We start from the raw sequence: 23,412 nt of genomic DNA on the forward strand, positions 1-23,412 counted from the left end.
GTAAACTGACATCATGACTTTTAGAACATATGCTAAATGAAAAAATAGTTAAAGGGGATATACATTATAGAATAAAATAATAGGGATCATAAATCAGAAGTAGATGGAGTAAAAGTTGACCTTTATGTCTTCAGAACATGAAAGGTTAAAATAAATGTTAAATGCTATTGTGAAAGGGCGAGTAAAACCCACTTCAAATGGTTTCATGATTAAAGTGTTGGATGTATGAACATTTGGTATACCCATACAAATAATTCAAAAGGGATATGTTAGAAACATAACTGGTCAATAAGTAGAGTGGGCCAACTTTTTGGTGATTCCCTTCTACTTCTCTCTCTCAGGGTAATTCAGAATTTTTTTTTTTTTTTTTTTGCTTGGTGTAGCATAAGTCTCAGGCTTCCTAGCACCATATGGCTAATAATAATAATAATACATATACTGAACATCTCTTTTTGTGCCATTGGCCAGCCAAACATTGGGCCATGAGCAGGCAGGAGCAACAAACATGAATTTTTTTTCTCTCTTTCTCTGCGACTTCACTGGTAGGAAGTCACTGCACCCAATAAGGAGAGAACTCTTACTACATCTTACCAGTTAACATCCATTCATGATGTTGCCTTGCTGAGAAAGTCAGATGAATAGTAGCTAGGCAAAGACAGACCAGTCAGTAGCTCCCTGCCTACTTACTACTCCTCTCTCAATTTCATCTGGAGAGAATTTGATTAATTTTATATGAGGTTTATTTAATTTCTAATTTAAAAAAATCAGCTTTGATGACTTTACTAATTCCATGCTCAGGTTTATTAAACATGAGACGATGGAGAAACAAAGCACTTTGATGGCCAAGAAGATTATTTAAAACACATATTTTGTAATTATAGTGGCAAAAAATGTGAATGTAAATGGAATCACAGACTAAGCTACAGTAAAGTCATGAGTGATTCAAATATATTTCAAATAAGCACAGATGATAGTGAACCTGATTTATTTGGGATGTTCCAAAGGATAATAGAATTTCAAAGGGTAGCAGTATAATTAAAGTGACCAGAGGTCCCGGATTTCAGTCATTTGTCCTGCATTGCAAACTGCCCCGGATTGGACATGTAGCCTCCATACTTAATGGCAAACATAATGCAAATTATTTGCATTATGGTTTGCATTTACTATTTGAATAAGTTGTGGACGTCAACAAAAACACAACTGATCGTAGAAACGCTTAAAGCAATATTACAAGTAAAGTGCAATTTTGCTAATTGTTGTGAAGAATTTTACGAAGAATAGCAAATAATGAAGAATTATTAACAAAAATTCACTCAGTGGAAAAATATATTTAATTATATTATTTAATTTCTCTTGTTTTTATTGTTAAAAGAAGTATGTATTTTTATTATTAGTATTATTTCACAGAAAAAAACATAACCTTTTTTTCACTAAACAAAAATGAAAGTTGATTAAAAACATGACCCCTCTAATAAGTTTTTTTTTTCCTTCTAATTACAACTATTTTTCTCAGTTCATGTCTTTCATGCAACCTTCTGTTCGTCACGTTCTTAACACAGGAGTACCGTATACTGAATTTCAGCCTTTCTGTTTAAAAAAAAAATATATATATATATATGTGTGTGTGTTTGAATAATGACATTAAGAAAATAAAATAAAATAAATAAGAAAATAAATTTATTTAGTAGTTCGTTAGTCCCTTTTTGGTGATATTTCATGTCTCTCAGAACTGGTACCTTACTTGGGGGGGTGCCACTAAATTTCTATATAATTGGCTTTATATTTTAAATTTTACTATAGATTTACTATTAATTGATTTAATTGAATTTCTAAATTATTTGGAGGCTTTCAGCTACAGTTTCTGTCTTGTTACCTTTACTTTCCCCCTCCCTGTTGATTTAATTTTTACATTAAATTTTCACTCTACATTTTGCCACACTACTGGCATACGTTTTAATTTAATTTTAATTATTTTTATATATATATATATATATATATATATACACACACATATATACAGATAGTTCTTGATTTTACGAGTTAATTTGTTCCTAGCATGTGCTCGTAAAGCGGGAATTAAATCTCATAGATATAATGTTAAAAATAGGGATTACGTTCTCAACAAAGAAATTAGTTAGCTAATTAGTTTATGTTTAAACAATGATTGATTTATCCAAAGAAATTAAAACATAGCCTGTAAAATCAAGCAAATTATAATAATAAAGAAATTATTTATGACTTAACAACAAATTTTAAAGATTGTTTATTCTTCATCGATTAATGCACACTCGTTGATCACTTGTTACTGGCTCGGCACTCGTTGGTTTGTTGCACAAGGAGTCATCTTCTTCAGAAATTCTTCAAGAGGCATTTGTCTCCAAGATAATCTATTTTCTTTATAAATTTCAATAGATGCATAAGCATTTTTTAACGGAACGCACAAATTGCAACTAACATGATTTGCATGGAGTAACAAGTTTACGAAGCTTAAAAAAAAAAAAAGAATTAAGAGAAGATTCTGAAAATTTATTTATGTTTTTTATACGATTGAAGATTTCAGTAAAGGGGAAACACGTTTCTCCATAATAACGCAAAAAAACCCACACAATTCCAGCTACTGGTATTTTTGCAAATGCAGGAACTCTTAAAGCGAGTTTACTACCCATTTATAATTGCTTCCGGTAACAGAAAAGCCCAATAAACTGGAAAGTGGAAATTGTTTTTATTGTTTTATGGTTGTGACCTCCAGAAATGTGCTTTAGAAAAATGTCACAAAGGCGTTAAAAATTGGTTCTTATAACAGGAACATATGATAACGATGAACGTGTAGTGCATTTTAGTGATTTGAATTGGTAACTAATACAATTTTCACTATAAAAACAACTTTTCAGAGAGTTATATAGCAAAAATTTCAACTTCCGAGGTCGTGGAATAAATTACCAAAAAACAATGTGTTATTGGGTTCACATTACAATATTTTCACCATATGATGGTGTCTCTGGAACAGATTAATATCGTAAAGCTGGGTACACTTTATTGTATAGCTATGCACGTGGTTTGAAATGTGGTATTTATGAATGTTTAACATTCATTTTTTTGCAATTAATGTTCATATTTTCGATTTTGTTGATACTTTGATACTTTGAAAAAAAAAAAAAAAAAAAACTCGTAAACCCGAGAACTCTTAAAGCGAGAACTGCCTGCATATATATATATATATATATATATATATATATATATATATATATTTTTTTTTTTTTTTTTTTTTAAGTTTAGTTCAAAGAAGTATATGTATTTAATTTATATTTTGTATGTGAATATTTTTTTATAAATAAAAAAATAAATTGAAAAAAAAAGTGTATATTGTTTCTAGGGGGGGGTGTAACCCCCCCATTCAGATGTCCTGTATTGGAATACTAAGGATCTGGGCACTTTAAGTATAATACATTATTAACTCCCAACTTGGCACCTTCGATTGCAGACTGTCTCAGAATAGCGGGAACAGTGCTGGAACTCTAGTGTGCAGTTAAAATGGATGTTATACATGCCACAAGATCAAACCCACTGCCACAAAAAAAAAAAAAAAAAATGCATGTGTTCAGGTATACAGGGGATAAAAATGTAATGGTATGATGAAAAACAGAATGAAAATGTAATGATGTGCCATTTATGTAGATCAGGAAGAAGAAAGGTTTTTCTCCTCTGATTACCTTGCATACAATATCCACAACATATCTTTCCTTAAGTAAAATATGATCTTCTCTCATCATCAAAACCTGCAGTTAAGGCGGCCTCTGTAGCCAGGTGGGAAGGAGCAGCAGTGCGTAGCACACGCTTCTTGATTAGACCGGGGTTCGAGCCCGTCACCACCAAATACGGAGGATGCGGAAAGGTCAGGGAATGACCACCGCATATACCCGGAGCAATATGGCTTTAGTTGCTAATGCTCCTAAAAAAAAAACCAAATAACTATACAATAACTATACTACCATAAGAGCCGACCGGGCTAACCGGGTGAGTAATGTGCCTGCCTGGCAACCCAAAGGTCACGGGTTCGAATCCCTCCTTGTGCTTGGATCAGAGTAGTGCAAAAACCTTGGGAGGTGCATTATGGCCATAGAAGCGATGCGTCAATAACTAACAAAAAAAAAAAAAAAACCTACCATAAGACCCAAAAAAAAAAAAAAAAAATTTATATATAACCCTAACGCTGTCCATTTAAATCATGAAGAATGGAACATTTTGACTAATTTCTCTATTGTTCCTAATTCATAAACAACTTAAAAAGGTATTCTACTCTAACTCAGTAGAATTCCCCAACAGTACAAATTCCTCTATTTTCCCTTCCAGAAAATATCTTACACACACACACACACACACACACACACACACACACACACACACACACACACACACACACACACACACACACACACACACACACACACACACAATACTCAAAGCACTCAAAAGCTTTATCCTCTTCAAAACCTTTTATCTTCTTGCAAACATATTTATCCTTGCAAATGAACTCGGCTTAAACAACTTAGCTTTATTTATATGATAACAACTTATGTCATCAAAACTAAATAAAGCATATAATTCTTATTTAGGCTGGATTCTTTTTTTCTTTTAAAGATGCAAACATTATTACTTTTAAAACTGTGTAAGCACTATATGTAAACATAGATACTATACTTTTAACAGTTTCCTATAAAGTGCTTCCATAGCCAAATGGGCAGGAACGGCAGTGCATAGCACACGCTTCTTGATTAGACTGGGGTTCGAGCCCATGACCACCAAATACGGAGGATGCAGAGAGGTCAGGAAATGACCACCGCATATCCCCGGAACAATATGGCCTTAGTTGCTAATGCTCCTAAAAACCCAATTACAACAACAACAACAGCTCTCTCTAATTATGTAAATAATGTCATTCTTAAGTTTCTGTAACTGAAATATATGGTTCACATTTTTTAAATTATGCTGAAATTTCTTCTGTGTACTTTTTTATGACCTCCAGTTTAAATATATTTTCTAGTCATGCATTTTCTGTAGATACTTCTATGGGTACTCTGAATTTACATCTGTAATCTGTAATTCCCAACAAGTTTGAACATATGCTTCAACCTGTTAATATCCAGTCATTGTCCAACTCCATACTCACAAAACTAACTTTTTCCTTTTCCTCATTTATCCCTTCTGCTTCTGTTCTGTGGAATACCCTTTCTCCACATGTACAGTGCAACCTCAATATAATTTGGAGAACAAGTCTGAAATTTTATTTTCTAAGTATAAGAAGCATTGCAGTTTAATGTTTTTATTTTAAAGTAAAACTATAGCCATTATCACTGCAGGATGGAAGCCTCCTCAGTGATTCATGTTGAGGGATTTGCCATTTAAATCATTTAAACTATTTCATTCACTGACAGCAAAATAGTGAACTAAAGGGGAAAAAAATGTTATATGAAATTTGCTTATATAAAAAAGCTTGCTTAATAAGTTATCTTTTGGTTATTGTGTGTGTGTATCCATGTTAAAAAAAAACTTGAAAACCACGGGATAAATTTAATTTTTGTCTATAGCGATAGTGCCCAAGCGATATTTTGTGCGATACATAGCGTTCTTTCACAGCGGATTAGTTATATTTATTTTCCAGTGTCACTATTCTTCTTGTTTTTCTTAAGTGATTCTTTACTTAAAAGCTTTGAAGTAGAATCCAGAAAGGAAATACACCTTTCTTTCTTTGTGTATATATATAAATAAATAAATAAATAAATTTTCTGTTTATACTCCGGGACGACCAAACGGTCAGAGGAGTTCGCATGATAGATTGAATACAAGAAACATATAACCCAATACTAACCTAACTAAACCTCTAAACCGCTTGGTCACTGGTGGCACCGCTCCTGCCTCCACGTGGCGGGGCTGGAAACCTGGGAGGAGAAAAACACTCTCCCGGGGCAAAAAGGAGCAAAGATGGACATAAATAGACATGCCACTTATGGATCTCATGATCCAGATCTCTCAAACAGAGAAGACTTAAATGCAGGAAATGCAAAACGGCAGAAAAAAGAAGGAACAGAAAGCCCTGCTCCTCTTTTTTTGATACTGCATTCTTTGACTGACAATCCTTTGAGTAAGCTCTCCCCATTCTTAATACAGAAATGTCTTGAGAATGTGGCGGGCCCACCAAAAATGGTTAGAAGATTAAAATCCGGAGACCTTCTAGTGGAGATGAACGAGAATAAACACTCGGAAAAACTATTAAAAATATCGACTTTTGGTGGAATTCCCACAAAGGTTACCCCACATGCCACCTTAAACTCCTCTAAAGGGGTAATAGCCAAGTGGGATCTCCTTAACGTATCTGAGGAGGAAATCGTTCAGGAATTAGGCGATCAAAATGTAATAAATGCCAGAAGGATAGTCATTAAGAAAGATGGGGTTCTTACTCCTACCCGAACGGTCATTCTTACATTTAAAACACCAATTTTACCAACAACTGTTAAAGCTGGATATTTAAGGTGCAAAATTCGACCTTATATTCCAAACCCAGTCCGGTGTTTTAAATGCCAAAAATTTGGACACTCACAAGCAGTCTGCAGGGGTGTAACCACCTGTGCCTCCTGTGGTTCAAAAGAGCATGTTCACACAGACTGCCCCAATGAAATACAAAGCTGCCCAAACTGTAAGGGGAATCATTCAGCATTTTCAAAGGAGTGCATCCAGTGGCAGACTGAAAAGAATATACAAAAGTACAAAGTGGAACACAAGGTGCCATACCAAGAAGCAAAAAGACATTGTTTAATTTCAAATAAATTGCCATCTTATTCTTCAGTTGTAAAAAAGCAACGATCCATAACAGTACAAACAGATTGTTCAGTTCCCCCAAGCATCTCAATTTCTGATTGGGCCAGGTCAGTCCTCTCTACACCAAAAGAACAGCCTACCCAACAGCAATCAACTCATTCGGTAAACACACCATTGACAATACCGCCAGATAAAAATTCTGTACAACAGCCAGTTAATCAAACAAGCTCTGAAAGAAATAATCAAAAAACCAGTACTGATACCATGGATATAGATAGAAATTCACACCGAGATGAACCACTTCTTGAACTTCATGCGGAAGAGGAGGACATGGACGTCACTAGACCAAATTTCCCAAAAAGGGAAAAAAGACTAGACAGGCGCAAACAGACCACATCCCGTAAGCAAGCAGACACACCCGATAATCCTCAATAATGCACAAAATCATTCAATGGAATTGTCGCGGACTCAGAGCTAACTTAGACGATGTCTATGACTTAATTACCGAATATAAGCCTGCTGTTCTTTGTCTACAGGAAACAAACTTGACCCCTAAAATAACTATGAACATAAAACATCATATAGACTCTATTGTCAGGGAAACGGGGAACATGCTTTGTAAAAAGGATAGGTGGAATAGGACCAGGGTATGTCTACCAGGGGCAAAGGTTGATGACGTTGTAGAGCGGATATCATCTTTTAAGGGCACAAAAGGTGATATAGTTGTACACGTTGGCACTAATGATATTAAGAGTAGGAGACCGGCGGAATTACTTAGCAAGTACAGGTCACTGTTGAAAAAAAGCCGTGAATTAGGGTTGAACTTGAAAGTGTCTGCAATTCTGCCCAGACACGATAGGAGGGAGTATATGATGAGAGCCTTGTCGATCAATTCGGCCCTGGAGGGATTGTGGCCAGTAAATCAGAGAGTCTTATAATGGGGGATTTTAATTTCCCAGATATTGACTGGAATTTGTGGGTTGGTCACTCGCACACTAGCAAGGCTTTTGTGGATTTATTGGATGATTGTTTTCTACATCAGCTGGTTCGTGAGGCAACAAGAGGGAGCAATACTCTTGATCTGATTATCAGTAGTGATTCTTCATGCATTAAGAACCTGCAGATAAATGAACCACTAGGTGGCAGTGATCACAGTGTGTTGAAGTGGGATTTACTCAAGGAGGTAACTACCATCAGAGGTAAAGGGAAGGGTTTTTGTTTTCGTAAAGGCGACTATGATGGTCTGAGACAGTATTTAAATTCTATACAGTGGGACCAACTGATGATGTTACCAACAGCAAACTCAAAATGGGAAGCATTCAAGGAACTAATCTTGGTGGCTACCAGGCTTTACATACCAACTAAGAAATATTGTTCAAGGTTTAGGCCTAAATGGTTGTCAGATGGACTAATGAGACATGTGGCAGAGAAGAAAAATGCATGGGATACATACAAATTAATGGGTGACATGGACGCCTATGATAGATATAAGTTGGTCTGTAACCAAGTCACAAAGGAGATTAGGCAGGCAAAGGCAGACTACGAAAAATCCTTGGCAAAGGATGCAAAGAAAAACAGAAAGGAGTTCTTTACATACTTGAACTCGAGAAGGAAAGGGATGAATCAGATTGGTCCACTGGATATTGATGGTTCAACAGTTGAGGATCCTGCTCAGGTGGCTAACAATCTAAACGAGTATTTTGCATCTACATTCACGCATGAGGAGTTATTCAGGAAGGAGAATGCTGTAGGTAAAGTAAACATTGGCAGTGAGCTGGATGATTTTGTAATAACTGAGAGGAAAGTGGAGGAGAGATTGTTGAGGATAAACATAAAAAAGGCACCTGGGGTGGATGGGATCTATCCAGTTATATTAAAGGAGGCAGCAAAGGAAGTATGCAAACCCCTAGCCATAATTATGAGAGCTTCTTTGGACTCAGGGGAGGTACCCATAGACTGGAGATGTGCAAATGTAACCCCAATTCACAAAGGAGGATCAAAGGCTGACACAAGTAATTATAGACCTGTTAGTTTAACTTCTGTTCCAGGTAAATTAATGGAGGCACTGGTTAAAGAAGCACTGCAGGATCATCTAGACAAGAATTCAGTTATAGCTCAGACGCAGCATGGTTTTGTTAAGGGCAGGTCTTGCCTGACAAATTTGATTGGATACTATGATGTAGTCACAAAAGAACTGGATGCAGGGAATAACTTTGATATTATATATTTGGATCTTAGAAAGGCTTTTGATACTGTTGCACATGGAAGACTGCTGCACAAATTGGAGCAGTGTGGCATTGGAGGCAAATTGCTGCTATGGATAAGGGGATGGTTGAGTGGCAGAAGACAGAGAGTGGTAATCAATGGACACTGCTCAACGTGGACTAATGTTATTAGTGGAGTTCCTCAAGGTTCAGTGTTGGGTCCATTGTTGTTTTCGGTGTTTATGAATGATATTGATGATGGGATATCAAGTTTAATGTCTAAGTTTGCAGATGATACAAAGGTTGGCAGGGTTGTTAAGGACACTACTGACGCTATGCTGCTGCAACAGGATCTGGAAAGGTTGAACAGATGGGCTGAGAGGTGGCAAATGAAGTTTAACATTGACAAATGTAAAGTACTACATATGGGTAACAGTAACCCCAGAGCAATGTATCAACTCTGCGGTACTACACCGACAGTGGTGGAGAATGAAAAGGACCTGGGGGTAATTGTGCAGGCAGATATGAAGTTCTCTGAGCAGTGCAGACGAGCTGCAAGAGTAGCTCATGGTGTCTTGTCAATGATATACAGGAATTTTTCTAGCAGGGATAAGGAGGTGATTATTCCCTTGTATAAGGCAATGGTTAGGCCACATCTTGAGTACTGTATACAGGTCTGGAGGCCTCATTTCAAGAAGGATGTAGAGCTGTTGGAACGGGTACAGAGAAGGGCAACAAGATTAGTGAATGGAACAAAGGGTTGCTCTTACGAAGAAAGGCTTAAGTTTTGCAAATTACAGAGTCTGGAGACTAGGCACCGGCGAGGTGATCTGATAGAGGTGTATAAGGCTTTGAATGGTTTGAGCATGCTCAATGCCAATGGGATTCTTCATCTTTCTCAGAATAATCAACTCAGAGGGCATAAATTCAAATTGAGGAAGGACGGATGTCGGATAGATGTGCGGAAATTTGCCTTTGGCCAGCGGGTGGTTGGTTGGTGGAACCGACTTCCATCACTTGTTGTTGAAGTTGATAGCCTAAACAAATTTAAAGCTCAACTGGACAGGTATTTCGAACGAACGGAGGGGTGAAATGGGAGAGGGTTTTTTTTTTTTTTTTTTTGGCTGATGCTGAATAAGCTTGCTTTCTTGCATCATATGCCTCTACTAATGCTAATGCTATAATGCTTAGAAAGGATAGGAACGACTCTAATACAGCACATGGAGGTGTAGCATTGCTAGTAAACTCCAGAACTCCTTTCAGACCAGTCCCACTGCAAACAACTTTAGAAGCAATTGCTGCTAGAGTTATGGTTAAGATAGCGGTAACAGTTGTTTCCATATACCTTTCGCCAAACTATTCATACTCTCTAGCAGATTTGAATGATTTAGTTACTCAGCTGCCACCACCTTTCTGTATCTTGGGTGACTGGAATGGGCATCACCCCCTATGGGGTTCCTCGCACCTTGATAAGAGAGGTCAGTTAATTGAAAAATTTCTTGAAAGGCACAACTTAACATTATTAAACAATGGGACTCATACGTACGTGCATCTTTCCTCAAGGTCAACTTCTGCAATTGATCTTTCAATATGCTCGCCAAACCTCCTTCCTCTGGTTGATTGGACGGTCACTAATAACCTGCGAAATAGTGACCACTTTCCAGTAATATGCACACTATCGGCTAACTCTCCTCCTCAAACTGAGATAAAAACTGTTTGGAAATTCGACAAAGCTAACTGGAAGAAATATCAAGAGCTGGCACATCTAGATATTCAGACTATCGAGACCCTCACCATTGACTCTGCCGTAACTTACATAACTCAGCAAATGATAGCAGCTGCAGAAACCAGTATACCCAGATCATCCATGAAAACTCGCTCCCACCCAAAAATATGGTGGAATGAAGCCTGTAGCAATGCGAAAAAAGAAAAGAATAGATACTGGAACTTATTTCGTAAATACCCAACCACAGCTAACCTCATACAGTTCAAGAAAGCTAGAGCTAAATCTCGTCACATACAACGAATAAGCAAAAAAGAGACATGGTCTAAATATGCCTCCTCTATAAACAGGACCACAAATATCAGAACTGTTTGGAATAAAGTTCGAAGAATTAATGGAAAATATCCACCTATAACCACTCCGATAATATATCTAAAAGGCAAAGAAATCTGCAATCCTCCCGATATTTCTAATACATTAGGTGAAACCTTTGAAAAAATCTCCGCTGTAACCGCATTTGAGCCAAGTTTCCAGGCACATAAAATACAAGCAGAAAAACATAATCTCAATTTCAGTACTTCACGACAGCATCCATATAATGTACCCCTTACCATGGCAGAATTACGTAGCGCACTTGCAAGATCCAAAAATAGTGCTGCTGGCCCTGATGGAGTGTACTATGCCATGATATATCACTTGAGTGAAGAATCCCTTTCTGCTCTGCTAAAACTGTATAATAGAATCTTTGGCGAGGACTACTACCCTACCAGTTGGCGTCATTCTATCGTACTAGCTTTCCCAAAACCAGGAAAGGACCATTCAGATCCAGTAAATTACCAACCGATAGCGTTGACTAGTTGTATAGGAAAAGCATTAGAAAAAATAATTAATGCCAGATTGACATGGTTCCTAGAGACTGAATGCATTCTAAGTCAAAATCAATATGGATTTCGAAGAACTAGATCAACACTTGACCTTATGGTCAAAGCTGAAGGAAATATCCGAAATGCATTTCTCAGGAACGAACACCTAGTGATGATATGTCTTGACATCGAAAAAGCTTTTGATACAACCTGGCGGTATGGAATTCTTCACGATCTCTATGAATCCGGTATTCGTGGTCATCTTCCAAAATTTATCCAGAACTTTTTGAGCAATAGGACCTTTCAGGTACGATTTCACTCTGCTCTCTCACAAACTTTTGTGCAAGAAGAGGGGGGTCCCTCAAGGTTCTGTGCTTAGTGCCACGCTCTTCTCTCTCAGGATTAATTCCATTACAAAAGTTATTCCCGACACAGTCGAAACTTATCTGTATGCTGACGATCTGGCGATCTCAAGCCACTCACAAAACATGCGTTTCATTGAAAGGCAGCTTCAAGGTACAATTAACAAGCTCGTTCAGTGGGCCAGAAATAATGGATACAGACTCTCAAAACAAAAAACAACAGCAATTCATTTTTGCAGTAAACGGAATTTTCATCCAGATCCCGATTTACATCTTGATTCTCATCCAATTTCTTTTCAACAGAGTATTAGCTTTCTTGGACTAATTCTGGATAGAAAACTTAGTTTCTTAGAGCATATTAAACACATTCGTACAACCTGTCTACAGAAGCTGAATCTCCTCAGGGCAATTTCCGCTATGTCATGGGGTGCAGATCGGTACATGCTGCTGCACTTATACCGGTCGCTCATAAGATCCAAACTAGACTATGGGTCACCTGCATATGCCTCAGCCAGAAAAAGTGTATTAAAATGGCTCGACCCAGTACATCACAATGCCCTCCGAATTGCACTGGGAGCTTTTCGTACATCGCCAGTTCAGAGTCTTTATACGGAAGCACATGAACCACCCCTATTTCTTCGACGGGAAGCTCTGTTATTAAGTTATGCAGCAAAAATCAGAAGTTTCCCATATCATCCTATAAAACAGTATTTATTCACCCCAAAATGGCATAATTTGTACCAAAATAAACCTTTGCAGAATAAACCATGTGGCATTAGATTACAAAGCATAACTACGTGCAGCGAACTAAATATGAATGACATAATTCAAGATATTAGCACGGCTATGCCACCATGGCAAATACCCTTGGCCAATGTTGACCAACATTTCCAACAATGGGGAAAGAATGCACTTCCAAATTTCAGTATTCAGCAGATCCATTCAACTCACTCTTTTCAGTTCTCTAGTTTTACCCAAATTTACACTGACGGTTCCAAGACAGATAATAAAGTTGGAGCAGCTGCAATTCTACCAAACAATACAATATCCCAGCAGCTCCCTTTGGAGTACAGTATTTACACTGCAGAACTGTATGCTATCTTGATGGCTCTAGACAATGTAAAACAGTCATTATATCCTCAAACTATTATCTACACCGATTCCTTAAGTGCTGTATCTGCTCTTCAGTGTAAATTTCCTTCCAGTCATCCGTTTCTACAACAAATTCAAACCAAGTTAGCGCAGCTTCTTGCAAACAGGCAAAAATTAATTTTCTGTTGGATACCTGCGTACTTTGGAATCAGAGGAAACGAACAAGCGGATCTTGCAGCCAAGAACGCCAGTCAAATAAAATCAGACATGCAGATACCTTACACAGATTTAAAACGCATCATACATACCAATGTTAGAAAAAAATGGCTATCCATTTGGCAGGGAGAAAAGAGCAATAAGCTTTTTCAGATTAAAAAGGATCACAAGAAGTGGCTATCAAGCCTAAGAGGCAACAGAAAGGAAGAAGTAGTACTTGCTAGAATTCGAATAGGACATACTCACCTAACTCATAGTTATTTACTCACTCAGGACGACCCTCCACAATGCAGCAACTGTCAAACTCAACTCACAGTAAACCACTTGATCATTGAATGCCCATTATATCTGAGAGAACGAAAAACAGCTTTCTCTTCACATCTATATTCTTCTAATAAACTTACCTTACAACAGATTCTCGGAGACCGACAAGATATTAATGATGTTTTTACCTTCCTCAAATTGATAAACAAATATCACCTGATCTGAATCCTTTTATTTAATATAACAATTATGTATCAAATAAGATTGAAATAGGTGCATTATGGCCTTAGTAGCCCTTGCACCAATAAATCCAACAAACAACAATAGCATGCATCACTTGAAATGAGTGCTAAAATTGTTTCCATAGTTCCAAATGAGACATGTTTACAGGAAATACAATTTACAGTATACTGTCTAAAAAGAAAATAAGGAAACTCAGTCACATAACCCATAGACCACATAATCTGACAACTACCAATGCTGAGTGGTCAAATGCAAGGATTAAAAAAAAAAAAAAAAAAAAATCCTTGCTATTGGGTACCCCCATGAGTTATACAATTAAGCGGTATTCTTGGAAATATCACATAGGCTAAAACCAACATCTTAGAAATGATTTTCTATAGAGAATAGTGAAATAGGGCTGAAATATACATTCTGAGCCAGACTATGGGACCCTTCCCCTTCAAGGATGTACTACTTCGGATTATTAGCATTAGCATTAGCAGAGGCATATGATGCAAGAAAGCAAGCTTATTCAGCATCAGCCAAAAAAAAAAAAAAAAACCCACTCCCATTTCACCCCTCCGTTCGTTCGAAATACCTGTCAAGTTGAGCTTTAAATTTGTTTAGGCTATCAACTTCAACAACAAGTGATGGAAGTCGGTTCCACCAACCAACCACCCGCTGGCCAAAGGCAAATTTCCGCACATCTATCCGACATCCGTCCTTCCTCAATTTGAATTTATGCCCTCTGAGGTGATTATTCTGAGAAAGATGAAGAATCCCATTGGCATTGAGCATGCTCAAACCATTCAAAGCCTTATACACCTCTATCAGATCACCTCGCCGGTGCCTAGTCTCCAAACTCTGTAATTTGCAAAACTTAAGCCTTTCTTCGTAAGAGCAACCCTTTGTTCCATTTACTAATCTTGTTGCCCTTCTCTGTACCCGTTCCAGCAGCTCTACATCCTTCTTGAAATGAGGCCTCCAGACCTGTATACAGTACTCAAGATGTGGCCTTACCATTGCCTTATACAAGGGAATAATCACCTCCTTATCCCTGCTAGAAAAATTCCTGTATATCATTGACAAGACACCATGAGCTACTCTTGCAGCTCGTCTGCACTGCTCAGAGAACTTCATATCTGCCTGCACAATTACCCCCAGGTCCTTTTCATTCTCCACCACTGTCAGTGTAGTACCGCAGAGTTGATACGTTGCTCTGGGGTTACTGTTTCCCATATGCAGCACTTTACATTTGTCGATGTTTATAAACAGCACAAGGGAATTTTACATATACTGCAGTATAATTATGAAAAATGGTCAATAGCAAGCAATAACTTACAAAAATATAAAATGCTAATGCATGTCAATTCATGCATTAGCAGTTTTTGCCTTTCTCAATGTGTTTTCATCCTTGAAAAGAATGTCACCTGCTCTTTACAAAAATTTATAACTGAATACATTGTGACAGGCAAATACAGTAGTTGGTTTCCCCTCTCCTCTTAGAGAAAAATATTTAGTTTTGCAAGTGTCCCTTGAAATTAGTGTTTCATTGATGTACTTTGTTTTGCATCTCCAATTGAGGTGAGATGGGAGAAAAAACATCTACACTAATTGTTCTCGGATAGCTACTATTGTTTATAAAAATTTAACAGTGTATTTTTTTTTTTTTTTTTTGAAAATCCCAAACACAAAAGGTATTAGAACCTATAGTACTTAGTACTGTGTGTGTGGGTTGAAGGTTAAAGAGATGACAGAAGATACTTGTTGACATTAGACTTGAATTTCCATAGATTGTAATTTTCAGGAAATATGTGTGAAGGGAACTTTTTTCCAGAAAATGGAAGTTAAAGGGATATAAGGAAGAAGAAAAGTTGGACAGTAAATGAATGTTGACTGGTTGTAGCACTGTTTGGACTGGTTTGGAATGGAGATGAGGAACTATAGAAGCCAATTCAGAAGAACACTGCCCATGGAAGTAATTTTAGAAAAGGCATGCAGCAGAAACAGAATGTGACACAGAGTGGAAAGACTTCATAAGAGATGAGTCATTAATTAATCTAACTTCCTCTTTTGAATGTAGTCTAGCAGCAAATGCTTCTAGCTTGAATGTCAATCAAAAATTGACATTCAAGCAGAAGCAATCTATTGCAAATGCTTAGAATGATAATTTACATATTAGTAGTTGCAACAGCCCATCGCAGCACAGTGGTCAGGGGTTAACAATGTACTATAGAGACATTATTGCCTCAAAAGCCAAAATACATAAATAAATAATAGAATGATAAATAAGTGAATGTGGGAACAGTATTCCATGGTAGGTAAGATTTGAGATTTGTACAGAGTAGCTGTTAAGAAGAAAAGAAAGAGAGAGAGAGAGAGAGAGAGAGAGAGAGAGAGAGAGACCCAGATTTTAGACGTAGAGAAGCAATAATGTGCTTATGCCAAGAGAGAGATTAGATGTCAGGTAATTTGTAATAGAGATATGTGATCTTGTCTAGAAACCTAAGTGTTATCGAAGATAAGCATAGGAGCAAAAGAATCCTTCTTGCAAGATATAAGACAGGACTGAGTTTTTAGAAGGATTGAAATTATCTAAGCTATCTTTGCCCCCATTGGAGAATTACCTGGAAATCAGAATTTAAGGAATTGGTAGTGGATATTCAAGTTGAAGCTATTTATGCAGGGCAAGGTTTTTAAAACTGGAAGGTGGAATGCAATGTGGTACATCAGCAAAACTATGGATAGGATTTTCAGTCAGTGGAAGAAGGTTATTAATATACAAGAGGAAAAGAGTGGGAGAAAGAACTGAACCTCTGGGAACACCAGCATTAGTGGAGAAGTATATAGGTGATGGTAGAGAGTTAGCATCACCATCAGTGAGCAGTCAGAGAAAACTGGATACCCATTTACAAAAAACAGTCGGCAATCCATAAGATGGAAGCTTACTTAGTATTTTATCCAAACATGATCAGAACCTTTGAGATGTCAAGAGAAACTGCTTGAAGTTCATCAAACTTTTCAGTTAAATTTGTCCATAGATAGATAACTGAAGTCAGTATATCATCAGTGGATCGACACTGACTGAATCCATATTGGTGGTCATTTATCAGGCGGAAGGTTTCTATATAGTTTAGGATTTAGTGGTTAATGAATTTCTCCCTTATTTTAGAAAGAGTAGAAGTAAGTGCAGTGGGTTGATAATTGGATTGGAAGGATTTGTCACCCTCTTTAGGAACTGGCTGGATATGAGCAAACTTTGAAGCAGAAGAAAAAACACAAGTGGAAAAACAAAGTGTAAAAAGGCGACAGAAGAGGAGTAAGATCAGAACACTGGTTTTGAGAACAAGGCGAGAATACTGTCAGGATCTGGAGCTTTCTTGGCATCAAGATCGTTCATAATTCTTCTTGAATCCTTTTGACAGAAGATCATGGGATGAATTAAGTGAAGTGTACTGGCAGTGGTAGTTTATCAAGGTAGTCAATACAAGATTTAGAAGAAAAGTAGAATGCTAGCAGGTTAGCTTTATCTTTACCTAAAGTGGCAATAGAACTATCAGGTTTTAGCAGAGTGAGAGTGTAGATGAACAAAAGTTGTGGCTAATAGGATTTTCAGTCAGTGGAAGAAGGTTCAAGCATTCTAGTCTCTTTAGCAAGAGACTAGACTGCTTCGCTGCCATTTGGACAAGAAGCAAGTTTTCTACTCTTAGCCTGTTCAAAATGTTTGTACTCTGGCACAACCACCAGGTCAGAGAAGTTTACAGTAAATCATGAATATAATTGCTAGTTTTGACTGATTCACAACTGTTTTACAGTTGTTGCATGCTTTGGTGTATGCAGAAAGTGACCCTGGAGATTTGGATGCGAGCCAATCACGATATGCAAAATTCTTATCTTGAACAGCCTTAACACATTTATTGTAAAACCAAGTTTTAGATAAAGGACAAGATTTTAAGGTGGAGTGTAGAATAAAGGATTTCATCCCTACAAGAATAAATTTATTGATGCAATCTGAGCAAAAATTGACATCAGAAATCTCACAGATCATCCCATTTTGCATTCTTGTAATGCCAAACAACATGACAATGAGAACGGTCACAAGAGAAACACTCCATTGGTGAAGTGACCATCACCCATTTGTGATGAAATGTGTCTAGAGGACCATTCACCTTAACTGTATACTTGGAAGGGTTGTTTGTCAGAAAAAGATTGAGCATTGGGTGTGTGGTTAGGATTGTCTAGTTTTTTGGTAAGTAAATGAACAGTATGTACAAGGTAATTAGTAATTTCAAAAGCTTCAGCATCTTGACCAGCCAGGTCCACATACTAGAAAACTGAAGTCAACTTTAGTTGTGAATATTAAAATTGCTAAGGAAAATTATCTCACTGTTATGAAAGTTGGACTGGAGAAAGTCAAGTTTCAGAGAAAGGAAGTCAAAGAATTCCAAGTGATTATTGGAATTGGGAAATTGATTGAGGCAACGGACAGAGAGAGAGAATTGGGAAATTGATTGAGGCAATGGGGTAGAGAGAGTTTAAGCCAGAGAAAATGAGATTCCAAATTGACAGGAAATATCAGAGTGGACATATGGACAGGTACCACCTTTTGAAGCAAAAGGAATTGTACAGCAAATAATTAGGACAACTGAAATGAGCAGTGATTGAATACAACATAATAATTGGGATTCTGTCAGAAAAAGTAAGTGGAGGCTTGGCAGACTGTAAGTAGAAATGGACTCATTGAGATTGGAACTGAGACCATGTATATTTGTGAAATGGACAAGGAAGTGATTGGGAAGTTTAGATCTTTTCACAGATTAGTTTGACTATTCATGATATATTCAGTAGTAAAGAAAAGGTGGGAAGGGGACATGTTGTATGAAGTAATGAAATTTTTAGATATGGCACAAATACAGCAAGAATATACCCAGCTCCTTAACCAAATGTGCCTTCAACAATGCCATATACACTACTCATCTCTCTCCAGTCACTATCTGGCAGAGTGGAGGCAGGGAGATTATACACAAGCTGATCCAGATGCCTCTTAGAGAGTTTGGCGCCTCCGTAGCCAGGTGGGAAGGAGGAGCAGCAGTGTGTAGCACACGCTTCTTGATTAGACTGGGGTTCGAGCCCGTCACCACCAAATACAGAGGATGCGGAAAGGTCGGGGAATGACCACTGCATATTCCCAGAGCAATATGGCCTTAGTTGCTAATGCTCCTAAAAAAAAACCAAACCTTAGAGAGTTACCACTGGTTTCAGTCCGGTGGACTATCTAGCAGCCAGCCTACGCACACACCATTTTAGAGCTGTATCCTCAATGTAAGGAAGATTGGATCTCACCATGATGGCCATCATAACCTCAAAAGTCATACTGCATAATGGAAGAAATTGAGGGAATATATCATTGAAGAGAATATAAACTTAATTTTTTTATGTATTTGTCCTTGGAGGACATATCACACTGTAGTCATGCTTTGGTTATACTGCTGTTTTATCCAAAACTGCAGTATAACCAGGCACAGAAAGGAAGGATGTAGATTTGCTTGAGCGTGTACAGAGAAGGGCAACAAGATTGGTAAGGGGAACGAAGGGATCCTCTTACCAAGAGAGGCTTAAGTTCTGTAAATTGCAGCGGCTGGTGACTAGGCACCTGCGAGGTGATCTGATTGAGGTGTATAAGGCCTTGAATGGGTTGAGCATGCTGAATTCGGATGTAATTCTTCCACCTGCTCAGATTACGAACCTAAGGGGGCATAAATTCAAATTGAGGAAAGACATCCGCACATCTATTGTAGGAAAGACATTGCACATCTATTCTACAATAGATGTGTGCAATTTCCACACATCTATTGTAGAATAGATGTGCGAAAATTTGCCTTTAGCCAGCGGGTGGTTAATTGCTGGAACAAACTTCCATCTGTCGTTGTGGAAATTGATAGCTTAAATAAATTCAAGGAAGAACTGGACAAATTTTTAGAGAGAATAGTTGTATGAATTTTTTTTTTTGCTGATGCTACATAAGCTCATGCACTTGCTTTCTTGCATCATATGCCTCCATTACTATTACAGTATTTCAAGGTCGCACTCCTGGATATTGCATTCTATAGGAATTCAGATCTATTTTCAATAAGTACCTTCTAACTCCTCAACATTCAACTTATCCATGGTAAGTACTATAGGTTTCAGTACCTTTCATGATTTGGGGTTTCATATTAAAACAGGGGGTGAGGTGCATCACCAGCAAAGCAAGTTAAATTTGCCATTTCTTTAAAAGATGAAACTATTATGATAGCCTCTTTTGAGACTTGCTGGTCCCTCATCAGATACCAAGTGATCTCTAGCAGCACATCCCTGACAGAATACTGGTAAAGAAATTGTCCAATGTGAGCTAACTTGTGGTACAACAAAACCTTCCTTAATGGACATTCAGGATGGATCCTGACCAGAAACATTAGAAATTGCATGTTAAATACCACTCCACAATGGACATTCTCCAGATTGGATGCAGACCCTTTAATAGATGTCCTTTTTATTTTCAATCTTCCTAGACTAAACATTTAAATTCTTTTAAGGGTTACATTAGATAACTGCTGGTTACACATGTTTTCAGTCAACAGGCATTGGTTATGAAGGAAAGTGCCGAGGCCATAACAATAATAGTTGCTCTAATTAATCTGTACTTGCTTTCCCCCCCCCTTACTTCTGTTGACAATTTTAGAGTTACCCTGAGGTCTCCAGTTGAAATATTAATTCCTTCTCTCCTCCCCACATAAAGTGATCTGAGAAAAGGATATTTTATCAACTGATATAGTAGCCAATAGCTGTGAAGGGTGTTATTGTTGTGCATTGCTTTTACAGCTCATAATTCACAACCATACAATAACTATTTATTAACATGTTTGCTGCCATCTAAATGTGAGAGAACAGAGAATCTGTTCAGTGGACAGTAATTTTCAGAATGTTGAAAAAACATCAACGTTGTGACATCATCAGCATTCCAAAAATGGTTGAAAATTAAAAGTTTGGAATTTCTAAAATTGGACACTTACTTTTGTGTTGAGCTGTAAATCAGAACAAATCTTAAACTTTTATAAAATGTTTATTCATGTACATAAACTAGCATCAACACAAGCAAAGAACAAATAAAACTGTGTGTGCCAAGTCTATAAATAAAAGCCAAGCATTACAACAAAGCATTAAATCAGTGTGCTAATGCTGAATAGTTGTTAATTAAGTAGTCGACTTGTTGGTTGACTACTTAAGAATTGCTCATGCATTATGGCACAGTGCTTGGGTGCATTTTGAACTCAAACATGTGTTGCGACACATCACTCCTAGTGCCATTTTATGGTTGTATGCATAAGGGCTGCAAACTTGTTAAGTGGTGGATGCTACAGTGAAATAGGAAGTACTTTGATTACTTAATTGAAGTAATAAATAACAGGATGGGTAATTATAAATCAGTTTACTAGGATATAGGCATAGGATAGGCTTATTTATTTATTCTGTCCATGATAGATCATCAGTACCCTTTTCCTTACTGCAATGATTTTTAGTTTATTTGTAATAGCAATTATAATGAATGTATCTGATGTATGGTTTTAAATCTATATAAAGTGCAACTTAAAGTTAATTTGAATTTTATTATTTTATTTTGTTAGATGGAAGAGTTTCAACAGCCAAAAGTACAAATAAAAAATAAAGAAAGAGTTGACCAAGTAGTTAAAGAACTACTTACAGGAGGTGCATCTGAATTACAGGTATCAAATTTCAGATTTTATTATCATTACCATTATCATTAGTAGAGGCATACGATGCAAGAAAGCAAGCTTATGCAGCATCAAACAGAAAAAAAACACTCCCATTTCACCCTCCATTCATTCCAAATACCTGTCCAGCTCAGCCTTAAATTTATTTAAGCTATCAACTTCCACAACAAAAGATGGACGTCTGTTCTACCAATCAACTACCCGCTAACTAAAGGCAAATTTTTGCACATTTATTCTACAACTGTCTTTCCACAATTTGAAACTGCTTCCTCAGGTTATTAATCTGAGCAAGAGGAAGAATCCCATCAGCATTCAGCTTGCTCAACCCATTCGAGGCCTTTATACACCTCAATCAGATCACCTCGCAGGTGCCTACTCTCTAGGCATTGCAATTTGCAGAACTTAAGCCTTTCTTTGTAAGAGCACCCTTTGTTCCCCTCACAAATCTTTTGAGCTTCTTTATACTCGTTCTAACAACTCTACATCCTTCCTAAAATGAGGCTCCAGACCTGTACACAGTACTCTAGGTGTGGCCTGACTGTTGCCTTGTATAGCGGGATAATTACCTCCATGTACCTGCTAGCAAAATTCCTGTATATCATTGACAAGACTCCATGACCTCCCCCGGCAGCCTGTCTGCACTGCTCAGCAAACTTCGTATTTGATTGCACAGTTACCCCCAGGTCTTTTTCACTTTCCACTTCCCTGAGTGTAGTACCACACAGTTGGTACATTTTTTTTTTTGCTACCCATATGCAGTACTTTGCATTTGTCAATGTTAAGATTCAGTTGCCATTTCTCAGCCCATTTGCCAACTTATCTAGATCTAGTTGGAGTAGCATACTGTCTTTACTGTCATTAACATCCCTGCCAACCTTTGTGTCATCTGCAAACTTGGACATTAAACCTGATATACCTTCATCAGTATCATTGATAATATACAAAACAATAATGGGCCCAACACTGAACCCTGGGGAACTCCACTAATAACATTTGTCCACGAAGAGCAGTGTCCATTGATTACCACTCACTGTTGTCTCCCACTCAACCATTCCTTTATCCATTGTAGCATCTTACCCTTAATGCCATTCCTCTCCAATTTGTACAGCAGTCTTCCATGTGCAACAGTATCAAAAGCTTTCCTGAAATCCAAGTATATGTACTACTTAAGTAGTTCATATACTTGGATTTTGATATCAAAATTATTTTTAGCATTCATTTCCTTTGTGACTACATCATAGTATCCAATCAAATTGTCAGACAAGACCTCCCTTTAAAAAATCCATGATGTGTCTTAACCATTACTGCAGTCTTGTCTAGATGATCCTGCAATGCTTCTTTAACCAGTGATTCCATTATTTTCCCCAGAAGACAAGTTAAACTTACAGGTCTATAGGTACTTGTGTCATCTTTTGAATCCCCTTTGTGAATTGGTGATACATTTGCACACCTCCAGTCCATGGGGACCTCCTCTGAATCCAAGGAAGCTCTCATAATTATGGCTAAGGGTTTGCTTACTTCCTCTGTTGCCTCCTTTAATATAAATGGATAGATCCCATCCACCACAGATGCCTTTTTTATGTTTAACTTAAACAATTTCTCCTTCCCTTTGCTCTCAGTTATTACAAAATTACGTAGCACCCTGTTAGAGTTTGATAAACTTCTGGCACTCCCCTCATTGAATAACTTCTCATGTGTGAATATAGATGCAAAATACTCATTCAGTTTATCAGCTACCTGAGCATGATCATCAATAGTCAACCCATCTATGTTAAGTGGTCCAATCTGATTCATCCCTTTCCTTCTAGAGTTTATATAAGTAAAGAACTCTTTGCATCCTTTGCCAAAGATTTCTTGTAATCTGCCTTCGCCTGCCTAACC

General features: G+C 37.4%; 1 protein-coding gene across 5 annotated transcripts in view; it reads left to right on the plus strand.

Annotated features, from left to right (window-relative positions):
- LOC150075920 (cytosolic 5'-nucleotidase 3-like) overlaps positions 1-23,412 on the plus strand; it is an 87,455-nt gene that overhangs the window by 15,644 nt on the left and 48,399 nt on the right. For all 5 annotated transcript variants that reach the window (XM_090388037.1, XM_090388036.1, XM_090388039.1 and 2 more), the window contains one exon: positions 21,424-21,522. In XM_090388037.1, coding sequence (XP_090244163.1) covers positions 21,424-21,522 — 99 coding nt within the window. The remainder of the gene's footprint in view (positions 1-21,423; positions 21,523-23,412) is intronic.

Source organism: Mastigoproctus giganteus, chromosome 13 (genome assembly GCF_048544385.1).
Source record: "Mastigoproctus giganteus isolate SK-2022 chromosome 13, ASM4854438v1, whole genome shotgun sequence".
Lineage (NCBI taxonomy): Eukaryota > Metazoa > Arthropoda > Arachnida > Uropygi > Thelyphonidae > Mastigoproctus > Mastigoproctus giganteus.